The sequence below is a fragment of the Muntiacus reevesi genome, chromosome 8 (assembly GCF_963930625.1).
Source record: "Muntiacus reevesi chromosome 8, mMunRee1.1, whole genome shotgun sequence".
In the NCBI taxonomy this organism is placed as follows: Eukaryota; Metazoa; Chordata; class Mammalia; order Artiodactyla; family Cervidae; genus Muntiacus; species Muntiacus reevesi.
The window spans coordinates 20,308,827-20,328,037 of NC_089256.1; the positions used below are offsets into that span (position 1 = coordinate 20,308,827).

General features: G+C 40.5%; 1 protein-coding gene across 1 annotated transcript in view; it reads right to left on the reverse strand.

Annotated features, from left to right (window-relative positions):
- The window catches only part of DSCAM (DS cell adhesion molecule), a 667,745-nt gene that overhangs the window by 315,187 nt on the left and 333,347 nt on the right, over window positions 1-19,211 (reverse strand). The window contains exons 4-6 of the mRNA XM_065943286.1: window positions 18,881-19,027; window positions 7,893-8,171; window positions 625-900 (exon numbers count right to left, since the gene is read on the reverse strand). Of these exons, the coding sequence (XP_065799358.1) occupies window positions 625-900; window positions 7,893-8,171; window positions 18,881-19,027 (702 nt within the window). The remainder of the gene's footprint in view (window positions 1-624; window positions 901-7,892; window positions 8,172-18,880; window positions 19,028-19,211) is intronic.

Sequence of the window (19,211 nt, forward strand, 5' to 3'; positions counted from 1 at the left end):
AAATCTGTGACTCTCTGGACCCAAATTGGGATAACTCTACAACCCAGGTGCCATTTTTACACTCCACAAAACACTACGTTGAAATGTTGCTCTAAGTGTTGCATCCAAGGTTGTGCTTATCAACTTTGAGGGGGGGTATTTTGCTCCCCCAAAGGACACTTGTTTGTCATAACTGGAGGGATGCACTGCGAGCATTTAGCAGATAGAGGTGAGACTCCATTCAGCATCCTACAGTGCATACAGTAGCCCACCAACCAAGGGCCCCTGAGAAACCCTGGTCAAGAGGACAATAGATCCTCCACTGAACCATCAGTCTCAAGTTTCTTTGGTCCACATCTTGACAAGTAACTAAAATTACTTGTTACACTGAGTGAGCAACATTTATGTTACTTGACTTTATGTTAAACCACGTTATTTATGTTACTTCTACTAGAAATAATGTTCATCAGAAATTAATCTTTTATTTGCCCAACTGAGCTAGGAAACTAGAGGAGAGTTACTAGCTGATCAGATAGGAATCTTAAAACTGAGTTATGAGCCTTGCTTCACCCTTCGCTCTGGCTTTTGAGTGCTCTGGGTTTGGGTTCTTTTTTTCGGCTGAACCCCATAACGAGGCCCACTGACCTTCAAGGACCACCTGCACAAAGTCTTGAGCGGACAGCCTGTCCTTGCGCACAAAGCACTGGTAGGCTCCCCCGTCACTTCGGACCATGTGATCCATTATAAGGTTTTCGTGGTTGATCCCTGTGATCCTCACATTTTTGCCAGGGTTGAGTATTTCACCATTTCGGTACCAGGAGAGTTCCTGGTCCTCACTTCCAGTCACGCTGCAGGACAAGGAAACCTGGCTACCCACACTGCTTTTAACTTTCCTGGGGCTGATGGTAGCTTTCAGTGGCTCTGGAGTTTCGGGGAAGAGAAAAAAGAAGGTAAAAACATCACACATGTAGAGAATATTTCAACATGATGGACTTTTGACAAGGCAAATGTATCTTCACAAGCATTTTTGGCCATTTGACAATATGTCAAGGTAGGTTTTTCCCTCTTATAGAGCACTAAATAGTCAAAGATATTCAATTGAACTGATAAGTTAATGGGATTTATGTGAGTTAAACAGTCTTAATTTTGTACTTGCTTGGATGGTGACTGCAGACATGAAAGCAAAAGACAGTTGCTCCTTGGAAGAAAAGCTCTGACAAACCTAGACAGCAAATTAAAAAGCAGAGACATCACTTTGTCGACAAAAGTCCATATAGTCAAAGCTATGGTTTTTCCAGCAGTAACTTACCAATGTGAGAGTTGGACCATAAAGAAGGCCGAGCACCAAAGAATCAATGCTTTCAAACTGTGGTGCTGGAGAAGACTCTTGAGAGTCCCTTGGACTGCAAGGAAATCAACACTGAATATTCATTGGAAGAACTGATGCTGAAGTTGAAGCTCCAATATTTTGGCCGCCCGATGTGAACAGCCAACTTATTAGGGAAGACCCTGATGCTGGGAAAGATTGAGGGCAGGAGGAGAAGGGGGTAACAGAGGATGAGATGGCTGGATGGCATCATTGACTCAATGGAAAAGAGTTTGAGCGAACTCTGGGAGATAGTGAAAGACAAGCCTGGCATGCTACAGCATAGGGGCTTGCAAAGAGTTGGACACAACTGAGCAACTGAACAACAACAAAACAGTCTTAATTTGGTACTTGTAAATAGCACTACATAGGCCTGTAATACTGATTACATTAATACTAAATACATTAATACTCTGTAATACTCCCAGAGTTAAGGCAGAGAGGGATTGAGAAAGAACATCTTTTTAACAGTTAGCTACTTTACCATGTAAATGACAATGTATACAGCTCTTCTGTTGAAATATTCAGTTGTGAGCTTCATGTTAAAGACTGTTAGGTTTCTAATGCTTTTGTGTGGAATGACATTGCAATAATTGCTAAAAAGGAGCCTTAAAAACAAAAGGCCACATTCTGTATGTTCTTATTTCAGTGCTATTTCAGTTTGTTTGGGAACACCCTCATTGCTGTTGGCTTTTTTTTTCTTTTGTTTTTTTCTTGCCTTCTTTCACTGTATGGCAGATAGACTGGTGTTGGTCAGATTCCTTTCTCAGTAAATGTGAGTATTAACCCACTAACAGTAAGAACAGCAATGTGCGGAGCCAACAAGGATCGATATGTTGAATATTTAAATCTATCTGCCTCATCCCAACGTGGCACAGATGGGCTTCCTCTGGGCTAGTCTCACACACACAAACTCACTCATATCCTCCATGTGGCTTCACCAGGGCCAACAGCACAGGGCCGTGGAACAAGGAAGCAGATTGCTGTAGAATGTGTGACCAGGAGAAAGGTTTTTTATTTCTTTAAAATGAGGCAAACTGCTTTGGACAAGGTGGTAACTCTCATCCATGACTTTTTATGTTTTCATTCAACAATGAATGAACCCAGTTCAACGCCATAAGCATTTGTTGAGCATTTAGATGCCAAGAATGGCATGAAACTCATAAGTGAAGTTGAAAATGAAAGACACTTGTGGTACAACTAGCGTGTTCCATAAAGTTACCTTAGTCAAGTCAGTCTCCCCACAGTCCTGCAAGTTTCATGTTATCTCCACTTTACAGAAGAAGAAAGGGTTATTCAGAGATATGAATTTAACCAAATCCACACAAGTAAATGGCAGATATCAGTTGTTTGCCTCAGTTATTACTGACCTATTAGTCACCACATTGTGAAGTCTTTAGAGTTCAGTCTTTTAGATGCATAAGAAAAATACGAGAATAAAGATGGTAACCCAAAGGGTCCAATAGTAGACCTCAAGACTTTGCATCAAATCAGAGGGAACTGAAGGCAGTAGGAGAAGAGGGCAACAAAGGATGAGATGGTTGGATGGCCTCACTAATTCAATGGACATGAACTTCGGCAAACTCCTGGAGATGATGGGGACAGGGCAACCTGGCATGCTATAGTCCATGGGGTCATGAAGAGTCAGACACGACTTGGCAACTGAACAACAATAGGAACAGAGAGAACTAAAGAAAGCTTTCTAGAATCTTTAACCACTGAGTAATAGAGCAAGCACATTTTTAGGAGAATCGACTGATCGTACTGTGTTGCACAAATGATAGTGGGAAAATTGGTCAGCAAGGAGGCATTGCAGATATCTAGCTGTGACTCAATTAAAACTCAAATTAGGACAGGGTGGAGGTGGGGAGCACAACTGAGAAAGACCTTGAGATACAATCTCTAAGACTCAGCAGGAATTAGATCTAGAAAGGGAAGTCTCAAGAAGATCTGGGGCTTAAAGCTTGCATTTGGATGGTGTGAGGGTGGAAGGAGTCTAGGATAACAGAGTCATTTACATGCCAGAGATGGTGGAGAGCAGTTTGGGATACTCCTGCTAGGCATCTGATATAAAATTGGGAAATACACTCATCTGACACCCAAGGAGGCTGAGGCTGATCCTGCAAATGCAGGGCTGTTTTCAGAGGGGAGGAATTTGAAACTAGAAAACAAAAGGGGGGGGGGGGAGAAGAAAACATTCTGAATTTCCAAGAGCATCATTTCCACTTGGAAAAGAGAGACCAAACTAAGGACCAGTCAGAAGGGAGGATGGGCGTGTCAGAGGCATACCTGGAACTTTTACAGACAAAGCTGACAAATACAAACAGGAAAACAAACATATTCATAATTAAGACCAGATAATTACGATGGTGTGATCACTCACCTAGAGCCAGACATCCTGGAATGTGAAGTCAAGTGGGCCTTAGAAAGCATCACTACGAACCCAGCTAGTGGAGGTGATGGAATTCCAGTTGAGCTTTTTCAAATCCTGAAAGATGATGCTGTAAAAGTGCTGCACTCAATATGTCAGCAAATTTGGAAAACTCAGCAGTGGCCACAGGACTGGAAAAGGTCAGTTTTCATTCCAATCCCAAAGAAAGGCAATGCCAAAGAATGCTCAAACTACCGCACAATTGCACTCATCTTACATGCTAGTAAAGTAATGCTCAAAATTCTCCAAGCCAGGTGTCAGCAATACGTGAACCATGAACTTCCAGATGTTCAAGCTGGTTTTAGAAAAGGCAGAGGAACCAGAGATCAAATTGCCAACATCCGCTGGATCAACCAAAAAGCAAGACAGTTCCAAAAAAACATCTATTTCTGCTTTATTGACTATGCCAAAGCCTTTGACTGTAGGGATCACAATAAACTGTGAAAAATTCTGAAAGAGATGGGAATACCAGACCACCTGACCTGCCTCTTGAGAAACCTGTATACAGGTCAGGAAGCAACAGTTAGAACTGGACATGGAACAACAGACTGGTTCCAAATAGGAAAAAGAGTACGTCAAGGCTGTATATTGTCACCCTGCTTATTTAACTTATATGCAGAGTGCATCATGAGAAATCCTGGGCTGGAAGAAGCACAAGCTGGAATCAAGATTGCTGGGAGAAATATCAATAACCTCAGATATGCAGATGACACCACCCTTATGGCAGAAAGTGAAGAGTAACTACAAAGCCTCTTGATGAAAGTAAAAGAGGAGAGTGAAAAAGTTGGCTTAAAGGTCAACATTCAGAAAACTAAGATCATGGCATCTGGTCCCATCACTTCATGGGAAATAGATGGGGAAACAGTGGAAACAGTGTCAAACTATTTTCTTGGGCTCCAAAATCACTGCAGATGGTGATTGCAGCTATGAAATTAAAAGATGCTTACTCCTTGGAAGGCAAGTTATGACCAACCTAGATAGCATATTAAAAATCAGAGACATTGCTTTTCCAACAAAGGTCTGTCTAGTCAAGGTTATGGTTTTTTCAGTGATCATGTATGGATGTGAGAGTTGGACAGCGAAGAAAGCTGAGCACCGAAGAATTGATGCTTTTGAACTGTGGTGTTGGAGAAGACTCTTGAGAGTCCCTTGAACTGCAAGAAGATCCAACCATCCATCCTAAAGGAGATCAGTCCTGGGTGTTCATTGGAAGGACTGATGCTGAAGCTGAAACTCCAATACTTTGCCCACCTCATGAGAGGAGTTGACTCATTGGAAAAGACCCTGATCCTGGGAGGGATAGGGGGCAGGAGGAGAAGGGGACAACAGAGGATGAGATGGCTGGATGGTGTCACCGACTCGATGGACATGAGTTTGAGTAAACTCTGGGAGTTGGTGATGGACAGGGAGGCCTGGCATGCTGTGATTCCTGCAGTCACAAAGAGTCGGACACAACTGAGTGACTGACCTGAACTGAACAGATATCTTTTACAATGTGTTACTGTTGTTCAGTTGCCCAGTCATGTCCAACTCTTTGCAACCCCACGAAATGCAACACACCTGGTTTCCCTGTCCTTCACTACCTCCCAGAGTGTGCTGAAACTCATGTGCATTGAGTCGGTGATGCTTTCCAACCATCTCATCTTCTGTTATCCCCTTCTCCTCCTACCCTCAATGTTTCTCAGCATCAGGGTCATTTACAATGTCAACAGTGATAAATTTCTTTACAGAGAAAGCAATAAACTATTCTGAGCCTTGAGCAGAAAACAGGAGGGGAATGGGGAATGTCTGGGGAATAAGGCATTGCATCAGGCTTAGAAATATGGGGAGTTTTAGACATTCAAGTATTTGAAAATCATCTTCCATGTGGAGGGAGCAGCATGGCTTGAACTTTTAGGGAAGGAAGTGCTTGTAGGGGGAAGGAAATTAGATTTCACAGGAAGTAAGCTTTTTTGAAGCAAAACAATGGGAAATGTGACCTTACAGGTTTTTCTTGACATGCTTTCACCACTATCTTAATATATAAATTTTATTCAGCAGAAACTGAGGAGCCACAAAAAGTGATTTTGAACCTTCCATTGGAGTAATTCTCAGTAGTTGTCCAATGTTTCATTGTTTCATCGACAAGGCACTTCAGTCACAGAAATATAATTGTGCAGACATTATCCTCCATTTCTAGTGAAAATCAGCCTAAGCACATTCGAATGACATTTGCAGGACTCAGTCTAGACAGCTGATTCCAGGCAATCTTTGGGATATTTGTTTCAAATGGACTCACTTGTGCTGGTATTGTGCTAAAGCCATCTACATCCATAGTGACATTGAAGAGGTGGTTCCATAAACAGGCATAAGGTTGGAAAAAAGCCAGGATAAGAAAATGCCTCCCTGTTAAATGCCAGACTCATACTCTTTTCAATTCATCAAATTTTTATGTATACAAATATATGTATTATCCTACTGGTAACTAATAGCCATGTATTTTGACCAAAGTTCTACCACTCATTTCTGGGCCTGTGACACTGAGTAAAATCAGTTTGATTTGGTTTGTGCATGAGTAAAATTAAAGCTTAATAACTAGATTAGAGAGCATGCCCCTGCAATCACATCCCTTCTTCCTCTGTGTCTGCCTTCAGCTTCCTCACATTGGTCATTCCAGGTCAGTTAGAGATGAGATGTATCCATCATGCTGTTGTGGTTTAGTTCTTCAGTTGTGTCTGATTCTTCATGACTGTATGGACTGTAGCCCACCAGACTCCTCTGTCCATGGGATTTCCCAGGCAGGAATACTGGAGTGGGTTGCCATTTCCTTCTCCAAGGGATATTCCCAACTCAGGGATAGAATGCCTTCTCCTACATTGCAGGTGGGTTTTTTTTTGTTTTGTTTTGTTTTTTACTACTGGGACTTCCCTGGTGGCTCAGCTGGTAAAGAATCTACTTGCAATGTGGGAGACCTGGGTTCAATCCCTTGGTTGGGAAGATCCCCTGGAGAAGGGAAAGGCTACCCACTCCAGTACTCTGGCCTGGAGAATTCCATGGACTGTATAGTCCATGAGATCACAAAGAGTCAGACATGACTGAGTGACTTTCACTTCACATTTTTTACCACTGACCCCTAGGGAAGCTATAGTCACCAAACTTGGACTAAATTATCTCTAATTTTGAATCCAAGTCCAATTTTCAGATAATTACTGCTCTAGATTCAGCCCTGTAGAGAGGTGATAACAGCCCCATTTAGAAATGTAAAGCAGAATCTGGCAACTGGCCAAGGGCAACTCCTTTGATCTGATCACCATTGCCTGTGCTGACAGCACCACCTTGCTTATCTCTCTCCATTGATTTGCAGACAGGTGGGCCATTCTGAATTCAACAGCTAGGTAATGTTATCTTGGAGCTGGATACTGTGGCCCCAGACTCTCCAACTGTGTTAGTTCAGTTCAGTTGCTCAGTCATGTCCAACTCTTTGTGAACCCATGAACTGCAGCATGCCAAGCCTCCCTGTCCATCACCAACTCCCAGAGATCACCCAAACCCATGTCCATTGAGTCGGTGATGCCATCCAACCATCTCATCCTCTATCGTCCCCTTCTCCTCCTGCCCTGCATCTTTCCCAGAATCAGGGTCTTTTCCAATGAGTCAGTTCTTCGCATCAGATGGCCAGAGTATTGGAGTTTCAGCTTCAATATCAGTCCTTCCAATGAACACCCAGGACTGATCTCCTTTAGGATGGACTGGCTGGATCTCCTTGCAGTTCAAGGGACTCTCAAGAGTCTTCTCCAACACCACAGTTCAAAAGCATCAATTCTTCGGCACTCAGCTTTCTTCACAGTCCAACTCTCACATCCATACATTACCATTGGAAAAACCATAGCCTTGACTAGACGGGCCTTTGTTGACAAAGTAATGTCTCTACTTTTCAATATGCTGTCTAGGTTGGTCATAACTTTCCTTCCAAGGAGTAACCTCCAGCACTTGAAGACTTGATTTCCTCATCTGTGAAATGGGGCTAAAATGGAGTGAGGATTCATGGGAGCTACAGAGAAAGCCAGGGGATAACTTGTAACAAGAGCTCCACCATTGGCAGACAGCATCACCACTGCCAGTTACCATCCAACTTACGTTTCACGTACAGGCGGCCTATCACCTTAGCAGTTCCATATCTGTTGGACACTTCACACACATAGCTGCCTGAGTCTGAGGGACGTGTGTTCTCAATAAGCAGCCCTGTCATGGTCTTCTGGAACCTTCCAGAGAGTTCCAGGGGCATGTTGTCCTTCAGCCAGCGGTAATCTGGCTCAGGGTGCCCAAGCGCTTTGCAAGGTAGCTCCACACGCTGCCCTGCCATGGCTTTGCGGTGATCAAACCCATCCAGTATGGATGGGGCTGAGTTCGCTGGGTCTGCAAAAGGAAAGGAAAAAATTCTTAGATGCAGTGAAGGAGTTAAAGTGTCATTCAGAATCATAGGACCTCATATATAATTCAAATTTTATGTATAATTTCAACTATTAATACATCCTTAGGATTCCTCTGTCCATGGAATTCTCTAGGTAATAATACTGGAGTGAATTGCCATTCCCTTCTCCAGGGGATCTTTTGACCCAGGGATCAAACCCGGGTCTCTTGCATTGCAGGCAGCTTCTTTACTATCTGAGCCACCAGCCACCTGATGTGAAGAACCGACTCATTGGAAAAGACTGTGATGCTGGGAAAGATTGAAGGTGGGAGGAGAAGGGGATGACAGAGGATGAGATGGTTGGATGGCATCACCAACGCGATGAACATGAGTTTGAGTAGGCTCCAGGAGTTGGTGATGGACAGGGAAGCCTGGTGTGCTGCAGTTCATGGGGTTGCAAAGAGTCTAACACAGCTGAGCGACTGAACTGAAATGGACCACCAGGGAAGACCATATATGCACACACACACACACACACACACACACACACACACACACACGCATATGTATGAACAGAAAGAAAGCCCTATTCATATACATTCCTCTTCCTCAGAATTTTCAAAAGGTTGAAGCTGACACATCACCAAAGATGTACAGATGACTGCTAAGCACATGGAAAGATGTTCAGTACTGTTAGCCACTACGATTGCTGTTGCTGTTTAGTTTCTAAGCTGTATCTAATTCTTTTGGGATCCCATGGCTTGCAGTCCACCAGCTTCCTCTGTCCATGGGATTTCCCAGGCAAGAATACTAGAGTGGATTGCCGTTTTCTTCTCCAGCGGCTCTTCTCCACCCCAGGATCGAGCACGTGTCTCCTGCACTGGCACGTGGATTCTTTGCCACAGAGCCACCTGGGAAGCCCAGGCACTAGGGCAATGCAAATTACAAGCGTGGAGAGCTAGTACGTCACACTTACTGCTGCTGCTGCTGCTGCTAAGTCACTTCACTCGTGTCCGACTCTGTGCGACCCCACAGACGGCAGCCCACCAGGCTCCCCCGTCCCTGGGGTTCTCCAGGCAAGAACACTGGAGTGGGTTGCCATTTCCTTCTCCAGTGCATGAAAATGAAAGGTGAAAGGGAAGTCCTTGAGTTGTGCCCTTAGCAATCCCATGGACTGCAGCCTACCAGGCTCCTCCGTCCATGGGATTTTCCAGGCGAGAGTATCACCCTTACTAGGATGCTTATAATAAAGACCCCCATGGCAGCAAGTGCTTGTGAGGATGTGGAGAAGAAAGTAGGACTTTCATGCATTGTTGACTTGAAAGTAAAATGGGGCAACCACTTTGGAAAACACTTGGCAGTTTTGTAAAATGTTAAACTTCAGTTCATCACAAGGCTCAAAAGCTCCACTGTAAGAATCCACCCTAGACAAAGGAAAACCCATGTTCACTCAAACACTTTTTCACAAGTGTTCATAGCAGGATTTTTCACAGGAGCCAAAAAGTTGAAATAGTTCATATTAAACAATAGGACCATTGTTTAGTAGCTGTATAAGCAAAATGTGAATATACATACATAGTAATCAGCAATATAAAAGATGCATGTTACAACATGTTACTATATGAATGAACATGTTACAACAGGGATGGACCTGAAAAGATTAGGCTAAATGAAAGAAGCCAAATGCAAAGCCACATATCACCAAATTTGATTTATACAAAGCACACAGAAAACACAAATCTATACAAACAGAGAACAGATTGTAGTTGCCTGCAGCTGGGATTGAATTTGACTGGAAATGGGCATCAGGAATTGATTAATCTTTCTTGTCCTTTTTGTCTAAAGTTTCACTCAGTGAATGCTTTCTTATTGATTTTCTTTTTGAATGATCTGTTCATTGATGTAAATGGGGCATTAAAATCTGCTTCTATAATTGTGTTGCTGTCAATATGTCCCAATATGTCTGCCAGTATTTTCTTTATTTAAATATTTCTATGTTGGATGCATAGAAATTACCCTTCCTTTCAGATCGATCCCTTTATCATCGTGTAATATTCTTTCCTGTATTTTGTTAAAGTCTTTGTTTTAAAATCTACATTTCTGATACAAGTATTGCTCCACCAACCTTCTTTTTGTTTCCATTTGACCAAATACCTGTTTCCATTCCCGAGCTTTGTCTGTGTGTGTCTTTAGATTTGAAGTGAGTCTCTTGTTGGCAGCATATATGTGAGTTGCTTTTTTTTTTAAATCCAATCAGCCATTGTATACCTTTTGATTAGAGCATTAGTCCATTCATATTTATTTTTATTGGCAGATATGTACTTACTGCTATTTTGTTCATCGTTTTCTTGTTTTCATAGTTTTCTTTTTGCTTTTTCTGCTCTCTTCCCTTGTGATTTGATGACTATCTTTAGCATTATGTCTGGATTCATTTTTCTTTGCTTGTGTACCCAGAATAGATTTTTGGCTTGTACATAAATGTATTTTGGCTTGTATGTAGATTTATATAGCTATATATATATATATATATATACACACACACACACATATATACATATATATGTATTTGATTATTTTAATTTGATGATCTTGATTATTTTAATTTGATGATCTCTTAAGTTTGAACACATTTTAAAAACTCTCCATTTTTATTTGCCACCATTTTAATATTTCGAGTTTATATTTTACCTCTTTCTGTTTTGTGTTGCCCTCAACATATTGTGGATATAGGTGATCTTACTGTTGTTGTCTTTCAACCTTTTGCTAGCCTTACAATTTGTGGATCAACTACCTTTACTATATGTTTGCCTTTACCAGTCATGTTTTCTTTTTCTAATTTTTGTATTTCTAGATGTGGTCTTTTCTGCTTAGAGAAGTCCCTTAGTAGTCTTTTTTTTTTTTTTTTTTTTTGTCTTTTCTTTCTTTCTTAAATTTTTTTCCATTTATTTTTATTAGTTGGAGGCTAATTACTTTACAATACTGTAGTGGGTTTTGCCATACATTGACAAGAATCAGCCATGGATTTACATGTGTTCCCCATCCCGATCCCCCCTCCCGCTTCCCTCTCCATCCCATCCCTCTGGGTCTTCCCAGTGCACCAGCCCTGAGCACTTGTCTCATGCATCCTTTAGTAGTCTTTATAAGATAGGCTTGTGTGCTTAGTCGCTTATTTGTGTCCAACTCTTTGCAATGCCATGAACTGTAGCCCGTCAGGTTCCTCTGTCCATGGGGGTTCTCCAGGCAAGAATACTGGAGTGGGTTGCCATTTCTTCCTCCAGGAGATCTTCACGACCCAGGGATCGGACTCAGATCTCCTGCATTGGAGGTGGATTCTCTACCATCTGAGCCACCAGGGAAGGTTTAGTGGTGGTGAAATCTTTTAACTTTTGCTTATCTGTAAAACTCCTTATCTCTCCTTTGTAGAATAATCTTATTTTATTTGTTTTTTCTGGCCTGCAAAGTTTCTGCTGAAAAGTCAGTTGATAGTCTCATGGGAGTTCTTTTGTACTTAAGTAGTTCTTTTTTCCTTGCTGTGTTTAAGATTCTCTCTATATCTTTAATTTTTGCCACTTTAATTATAATGTGTCTTGGTGTGGATCTCTTTGGTTCATCTTTTTGTGTGTGTGTGAGAGTGATCCTCTGCTTCCTGGACCTGAATACTTGTTTACATTCCCTGGTTAGGGAAGCATTCAGCTATTATTTCTTCCAATAATTTTTCTGCCCCTTTCCTTCTCTCTTTTGCTTCTGAGATCCCTATAGTGTATAAGATAGTAAGTGTGATTATCCCCAGGTCTCTCTTTTTTTTTTCCCCTGGTCTCTGAGAACCCCCAGGTCTCTTTAACTGTCTTCATTTTAATTTCTTTTTCTGTTTTCAGTTCAACTTAGAAGCTTTCCACTACTCTGTCTTCCAGTTCACTGCTCTGTTCCCTGTTTAATCTAATCTACTGTTGATTCCTTCTAGTGTATTCTTCTGTTTAGTAATCATAGTCTTCAGCTCTGTTTGCTTCTTTTGCTTTCTAACTTGCTATTAGACTTCTCATCATGTTCATTCATTCTTCTCTCAAGTTCATTGAGCACCTTTGTGATCTTAACCTTGAGTTTTTTTAGGTAGGGAGATTGTTAACTCCTTAGTTCTTCTTCTGGAATTTTATCTTGTTCCTTTATTTGCAAAATATTCCTCAGTTGCCTCATTTTGCTGGATTCTGTTTCTATATCTGTGTGTTATGTATATCACTTACATATCCCAATTTTGAGGAAGTGGCCTTATATTGGAAATGTCCTATGGGGCCCAGCAGCACACTCTCCTCTGTTTACCAGTGCCAACAGCTCTAGGGGAGCCCCTTAAATGGACTGCAGGGACCCTTCAGTTGTGGTGGGGCTGACTACTGAGAGTGGCTGGTAGGCAGGGATGGACCCCAGTCTGGTTGGCTGGCAGGCCCTACTTCATGTAGAGGCTGCTGCCCTACTGGTGGGAGGCGGGGGGGCGGGGCAGGGAGCTGGTTTTCCATGCAATGGGCTGCTAGCCTTGGATGGTGTTGGTCCAGGGGTTGCTGTCCAATTGTCTAATAGGCAGGTAAACCACCAGCATTAATAAGCAAGAGGGAAGACTCCAAAATGGCACTTGCCAGCACTAGTGTCCTCATGATAGAATGAGCTCTCCAAAACTGTTTCCACCAATGTCTATATCATTGGTGAAAAACCTGGCTTAAAACTCAACATTTGAAAAAAAAATTAAGATTATGGCATCTAGTCCCATCAGTTCATGACAAATAGAAAGGGAAAATGCAAAAGTAGTGACAGATTTAATTTTGTTGGCCTCCAAAATTACTGTGGATGGTGTCTGCAGCCATGAAATTTAAAAGGTGCTTGCTCCTTGGAAGGGAAGCTATGACAGACCTAGACAGAGTATTAAAAAACAGAGATATCACTTTACCAACAAAATCTGCATAGTCAAAGCAATAGCTTTTCCAGTAGTCATGTATGAATGTGAGAGTTGGACCAAAAAGGACTATGGTGCTCGAGAAGACCCTTTGAGAGTTCCTTAAGCTGAAAGAAAATCAAACCAGTCAATCCTAAAGGAAATAAACCCTGAATATTCATTGGAAGGACTGATGATGAAGCTGAAGCTCTAACACTTTGGCCACCTGATGTGAAGAGCCAACTCATTGAAAAAGACCCTAAGGATGGGAAAGATTGAAGGCAAAAGGAGAAGGGGGAAGCAGAGGATGAGATGGTTGGATAGCATCACTGACTCGGCGGACATGAATTTGAGCAGACTCTGGGAGATGGTGAAGGACAGAGAAGCCTGGTGAGCTGCAGTCCATGGGGTTGAAAATGTTGGACACAACTTAGCGACTGAACTGTTGTCTATACCCTGGGACAGTCCCAGTTAGTTACTGCCTCTCCCGGAGGCTTTCCAAGATTAGCAAGTGGGTCTGACCCAGGCTACTTTCAAATGACTGCCTCTGCGCTGGGTCTTGGAGCATGTGAGATTTTGCATGAGTCTTTAAAAGTGGAGTATCTATCTTTTGTCCTCCAACTCTCTCATACATAAGCCCCACTGGCTTTCAAAGTCAGACATTCTGGAGGTTTTATCTTCCTGGTGAAGAACTCCAAGACTAAGAAGCTTGATGTTGGGCTCAGACCGCTTATTCCTTGGGGAGAACTTCTGCAATTTTGATTTTTCCATTTGAGGGTTGTCTCTCTGGGAGTTTGTCATGTCTCTGCACCTCCTACCTATCTTATTGTGGTTCCTTCTTTATATTTTTAATTATGGAAAACTTTTCTGCATGTCTTTAAGTTATTATCATTGATATTTCCTCTATAAATAGTAGTATTTTTGGTGTGTCCATGCGAAGAAGTAGCTTAGGATCTTCCTACTCCATTATCTTTGCCACACCCCCTTACCAGTGATCTTAATTGTTATAGTTCTTGACTCTCTTTTAATTCAGAGCAGCTTTTCTTCTATTTCCTTTCATGTCTCTGGTTTATTGAAGAAACAGATAAGTTATTGCATAGGAAATCCTGCATTTCGAATATCTTTCTTTATGCTGTCATTTAGCCTGTTCCTCTATTGCCATTTTTTCTTATGACTGGAATTTAATTCTGATGGATTGGTTAGATCAAGCTTAATCTTTCATCATTCCCTTTGCATCTATATATTGAGGCTATATGAGTTGCATGCCAAACTCAATGAGGCTAAAATTGATAAGCAAATTCAGATGATGTTTGTCTGAATTATTTTACTAAGGATTTAAAATTGCAATTTAAATATTTTCTTACTATTTTCACATTCAACAGATATGATTATTCTGTAAATAAGAACTTTTCTTCCTGAACTAGGATTGTTTGGTTATCGTGAAATTTATAGTACTCATAGGAAAGACAGGGAGAATTTTCATTGTTCTCTATAATGACTAATTATCAAAGTCAAGAGTTGGTGCCTGCCCTAATTACCACTAAGTAGACCAATAAGATTATTATTATTATTGCTTCTATTATTATTTAATGTATATAGACATGTGTACATGTAAATATATATGCAAATAATTATATATTTGTACATGTACATTAGGCAAGTATATATGTATGCACACATATGCACATCTATGTGTGCCTTAATATTAATACATACATATATATGTTTATATATAATTTTGGCAAGACCCTATTTATATTTCAGGCTCATCTTACATGTTTCCTGTCCCAAAATAACAAGTGATCATTATTCCAAGAAACCGTGGTCCCTGTTATTATGGTATAATATTTAAAAAAGACTGTTGCCTAGGTGGTAGAGTTGATAGTTGCTATTGGTTGCCCATTTCTTCTGGACCTTTTCAATGGAAACACCTTCTCTCTCTCCGTTTAGTTTTTCACTCTGGCTCAATTTGATACCTAAATCCAACAGTTTCCCTCAGGGTGAATCTCTCTTCTTCTGAAAGTAGTATTTGATGAACACTTCTGAGATACACAAGGAGTTAGACCACCACTTAACTATGTGATGTCACAGCCTTTTATACTCATCTTCAACTCAGAGCTTGTACAGGGCTATCAAAGTGTTCTGAATATCCTCAAACACATTTCCCCAGGTTTCCACCAAGAAATAGTCCTCCTCTGCTTTTTGGAGATGAGCATTTGCTGACAAAAGTTCCTATGGTCAACACTACAGTTTTTCCAGTAGTCATGTACAGATGTGAGAATTGGATCATAAAGAAGGCCAAGTGGTGAAGAATTGATGCTTTTGTATTGTAGTACTGGAGAAGACTCTTGACAGCCCCTTGGACAGCAAGGGAATGGAACAAGTCAATCCTAAAGAAAATCAACCTTGAATATTCATTGGAATAAATCTTGTTGAAGCTGAAGCTCCAATACTTTGGCCACCTGATGTGAAGACCCAGCTCATTGGGAAAGACCCTGATGTTGGGAAAGACTGAGGGCAAGAGGAGAAGGGGGCAACAGAGGATGAGATGGTTGGATGGCATCACTGACTCAATGGACATAAGTTTGAGCACGCTCTGGGAGATAGTAAAGGACAGGGGAGACTGGCATGCTGCAGTCTATGGGGTTGCAAAGAATCTGACATGACTTATCAACAGAACAAAAACAACAATTTGTTGACTATTTTGCATTTCTGTGACTATATAGTAATCTCAATAGGCCTTCCCCCTTCACCATCCAATGCTTCTCCTACACTGCTGCTTCTCTTACATTGGACATGCTATTGCCAGTAGTTTATCTACAGCCCCACATGTTTAAGAGTTTCTGAGCATCCCTGTCACCTACTTTTGTTGAAAATGGCATCCTTTAACATTCTTTTTCTTTTGTTATCCTGTTGAATCTGTCTCCACTCCAGGAAGAATTTGGAATCATTAAAAACCTTGTTACTAGCATAGCCCCACTAGCAAACCCCATGTATACATTTATTAAAAATTTAGATCTAATTTAAAATAAAATGATTTTCTGTTATCCTTCAAAGCTTAAACTCTATATAATCTTCACTCAGTGACTATGTTCCCAAGTTCTAGCATCAACTATTTCCTCCCTCAACTACTTTACTGAAATTTCCCTGACCAAAACATCACAAGCTATTTGCCATATGCAGTAGACTCTCTTAAGAGCCTTTTGGGTGTGTGACTCTGCTGACTTCTCCCTTCTTACAACTACCACCTTTAACCCCAAATGTTCAGTCTTATCTCCTCTGTTCTTTTCTGCTGATGTTCAAGTGTATGATGTTCCTTCACTAGTTTCTGTTCTGATGCTCCTTACTGATCTGCACAAATGCTCATGAGGCAATCTCATGGACTCTCGTCGCTTCTATGGTGACCCAAGCAATGCTCATGAGTCCTGCTGCCTATTTTTGAAACATCAGTTAAACATTCTTTAAAAAGTAATAATTAAACTTGTGATTAAGAAAAGCAAATTTGCCATTTCAACTCTGAGAAATCAGTACTTAATGATCTAGAGATAAACAAGGATATTTTTTCTCTTTTCTCACCTTTTTTTTTAAGGTTTTCTTTTTTTCCAGGTTTCATTTTAGAGAAAAATGGCCTCCTGAGATGATCAACACTTGATTCACATTATCTTAATGGAGAAATACATGTCTGCTTCTTTCTGCTAAGCTCAGTTTCATCTTATACCCAGATCCATGCCACCATTCCTCAAAGACTGTTTCCTTTCTTACTTCAGTATTGTCATGAAAAAGTTCCTCTTCAATCTAAAAGACCTTTCCTAGGATATTCTGAACGAATATTTCATTGTGCTCTTAATAAATCACCGTGAAAGTGAAAGTGAAAGTCGCTCAGTCATGTCCGACTCTTTGCAACTCCATGGACTATACAGTCCATGGGATTCTCCAGAGCAGAATACTGGAATGGATAGCCTTTCCCTTCTCCAGGGAATCTTTCCAACCCTGGGATCGAACCCAGGACTCCCTCATTGCAGGCTGACTCTTTACCAGCTGAGTCACATGGGAAGCTCAAGAATACTGGAGTGGGTGGCCTATCCCTTCTTCAACAGATCTTCCCAACGCAGGAATCGAACCAGGGTCTCCTGAATTAAAGGCAGATTCTTTACCAACTGAGCTATCAGGGAAGTCTATTATTAAAAACACCATGGAACAGATAATAGAGGCTACTCATTTTATAATTCATTTTCTCTACATTTTTAAATAACCCAGCATATTTTTTTTTTTACTGTGCTGATTATTCTTGCCCTTAACAGAGGCAACAAGTCATAACTAATAACACAAGAGATAAAGTAAAGACTGATATGAAAAAGAACAGGTAAAGATAAACTATTTTCAAGTTCAGAGGGGGAAAAAAATCAATTAATTATGACTTATGTTTGTCCTAAACCTTAAAAGACAGGTGAGCGTTGGCTATTTTAAGGATGTAAATGGGGAAGAGGAATTCAGATAAAGCATTATCAAGGGCAGTATGTGGGTGTTAGGTGACGTTGTTCTAATTACTCCAGCACTTAAAAACTTGTTATCATGTCTCCCACACAAAACATCACGACAAATAAAATTGCTATTCACTGCATGGATCAATTTTACATTCTAAAACTATAAGAGCAAAAGTCATATATTTTACATTTGATTTCTAATACTGAGATGGTCATTTTATACTTCTAAACTTCTGCATGGAGCGCTAATGCAATCACGTGTAAATGTATTGCTGATTTGTCTGACTGATGGGTCAATAGCAAGCCAACTGTAAAGATTCTGCAAAAGGTCAATATCTTCTCAAAGTATAATTCCCATTAAAAGAGACACAAAACTGAGATATTTATGAAAGTGGAGTAAACTGCTTTTGGGTTTCCTTCACTTGAGAATAATCCTGGAAGGCTTATTTGTGCCTATTTCTTTAACCTTATTTTTTTTCATTTCCATGATTTTGTTTTATTTTGACTGATTGGTAAAAAAGATATATAACGTAGACAGTCCTTAGTCATTAAATTGAGTGCTTATTTGCAAATCAATATACATTTCAAAATCTCATTATTATACTCACTAATGATGATTATTATCACTATTAGCTAATGATTAATATCATTATATTCACTTTATAATGTATATGCTATATTTAAAAATGTGTAAGATAGTCTTAAAAAAGGAGCTGTATTAAACCAATGGGCATAGAATATTATATTTTTTAATTTTTTATTGGCGAATAGTTGATTTACATTTTTGTGTTGGCTTCCACCATACAACACCATGAATTTACCATAAGTATACATATGTTCCCTCCCTCTTGAATCTCCCCCCAACCCCCACCAAACCCACCCTTCAATGTCAATGTGGATAATGTCTCCACTACTGCTAGATGGGGAACAAGAGGTGTGTTCCAAGGACCACGTCCTGTTCCCTAAGACCTCTGCAGGGTAGAAAGCGCTGTGGTGACATAACGTACAACAATGGCAAGAGTAGATAGTGTCAAAAAAGTAGGAATAATAGAGGGTCAAAGAAATTTGGAATTTTACAGTAGGTGAAATTATTATTTCACTTGAAATATCTGTATTTGCATTGTATTGTATTAGGTAAAGTTTTTCTTTTCCTTTTTTTTTTTTATTTAAAACACCGTGAAGTTGCTAGAATATTTTGGGACAGATGTACAGACTTCATTTTATTTGTGAGTTCCATGATTTCAGTAGAGTCATCCCAGAGCACTAACGAAAGAAAACAGAAACAGAAATCTCAGTGCCGACGAGTTTTTACCTGATACAAAAAGTCTAGCGCTGTTACTTTGCCTGGTCTCCCCGGTGTATCTGTGCCGCGTGACACAGCGGTAGTTATACAATCCATCTTCATTCTGTACATCTTTAATATACAAGGCGCCCGTGGATGTGATGAGAAATCTAGATCCTAAAATAGAAGAAAATGATTACCCCATTAAAATAGAACAGAAGCAACCCAGTCATACAAAGTCACTGAATAGATTTTCTTCATCTGAAGGAAATTCATGGGAAGGCAAATAATAGATGTGTGTGTTTCTTTGCGTTCGTGTGTGTGCTACTTTAAGGGTTCAAGCTATATTAACTCTTTACCC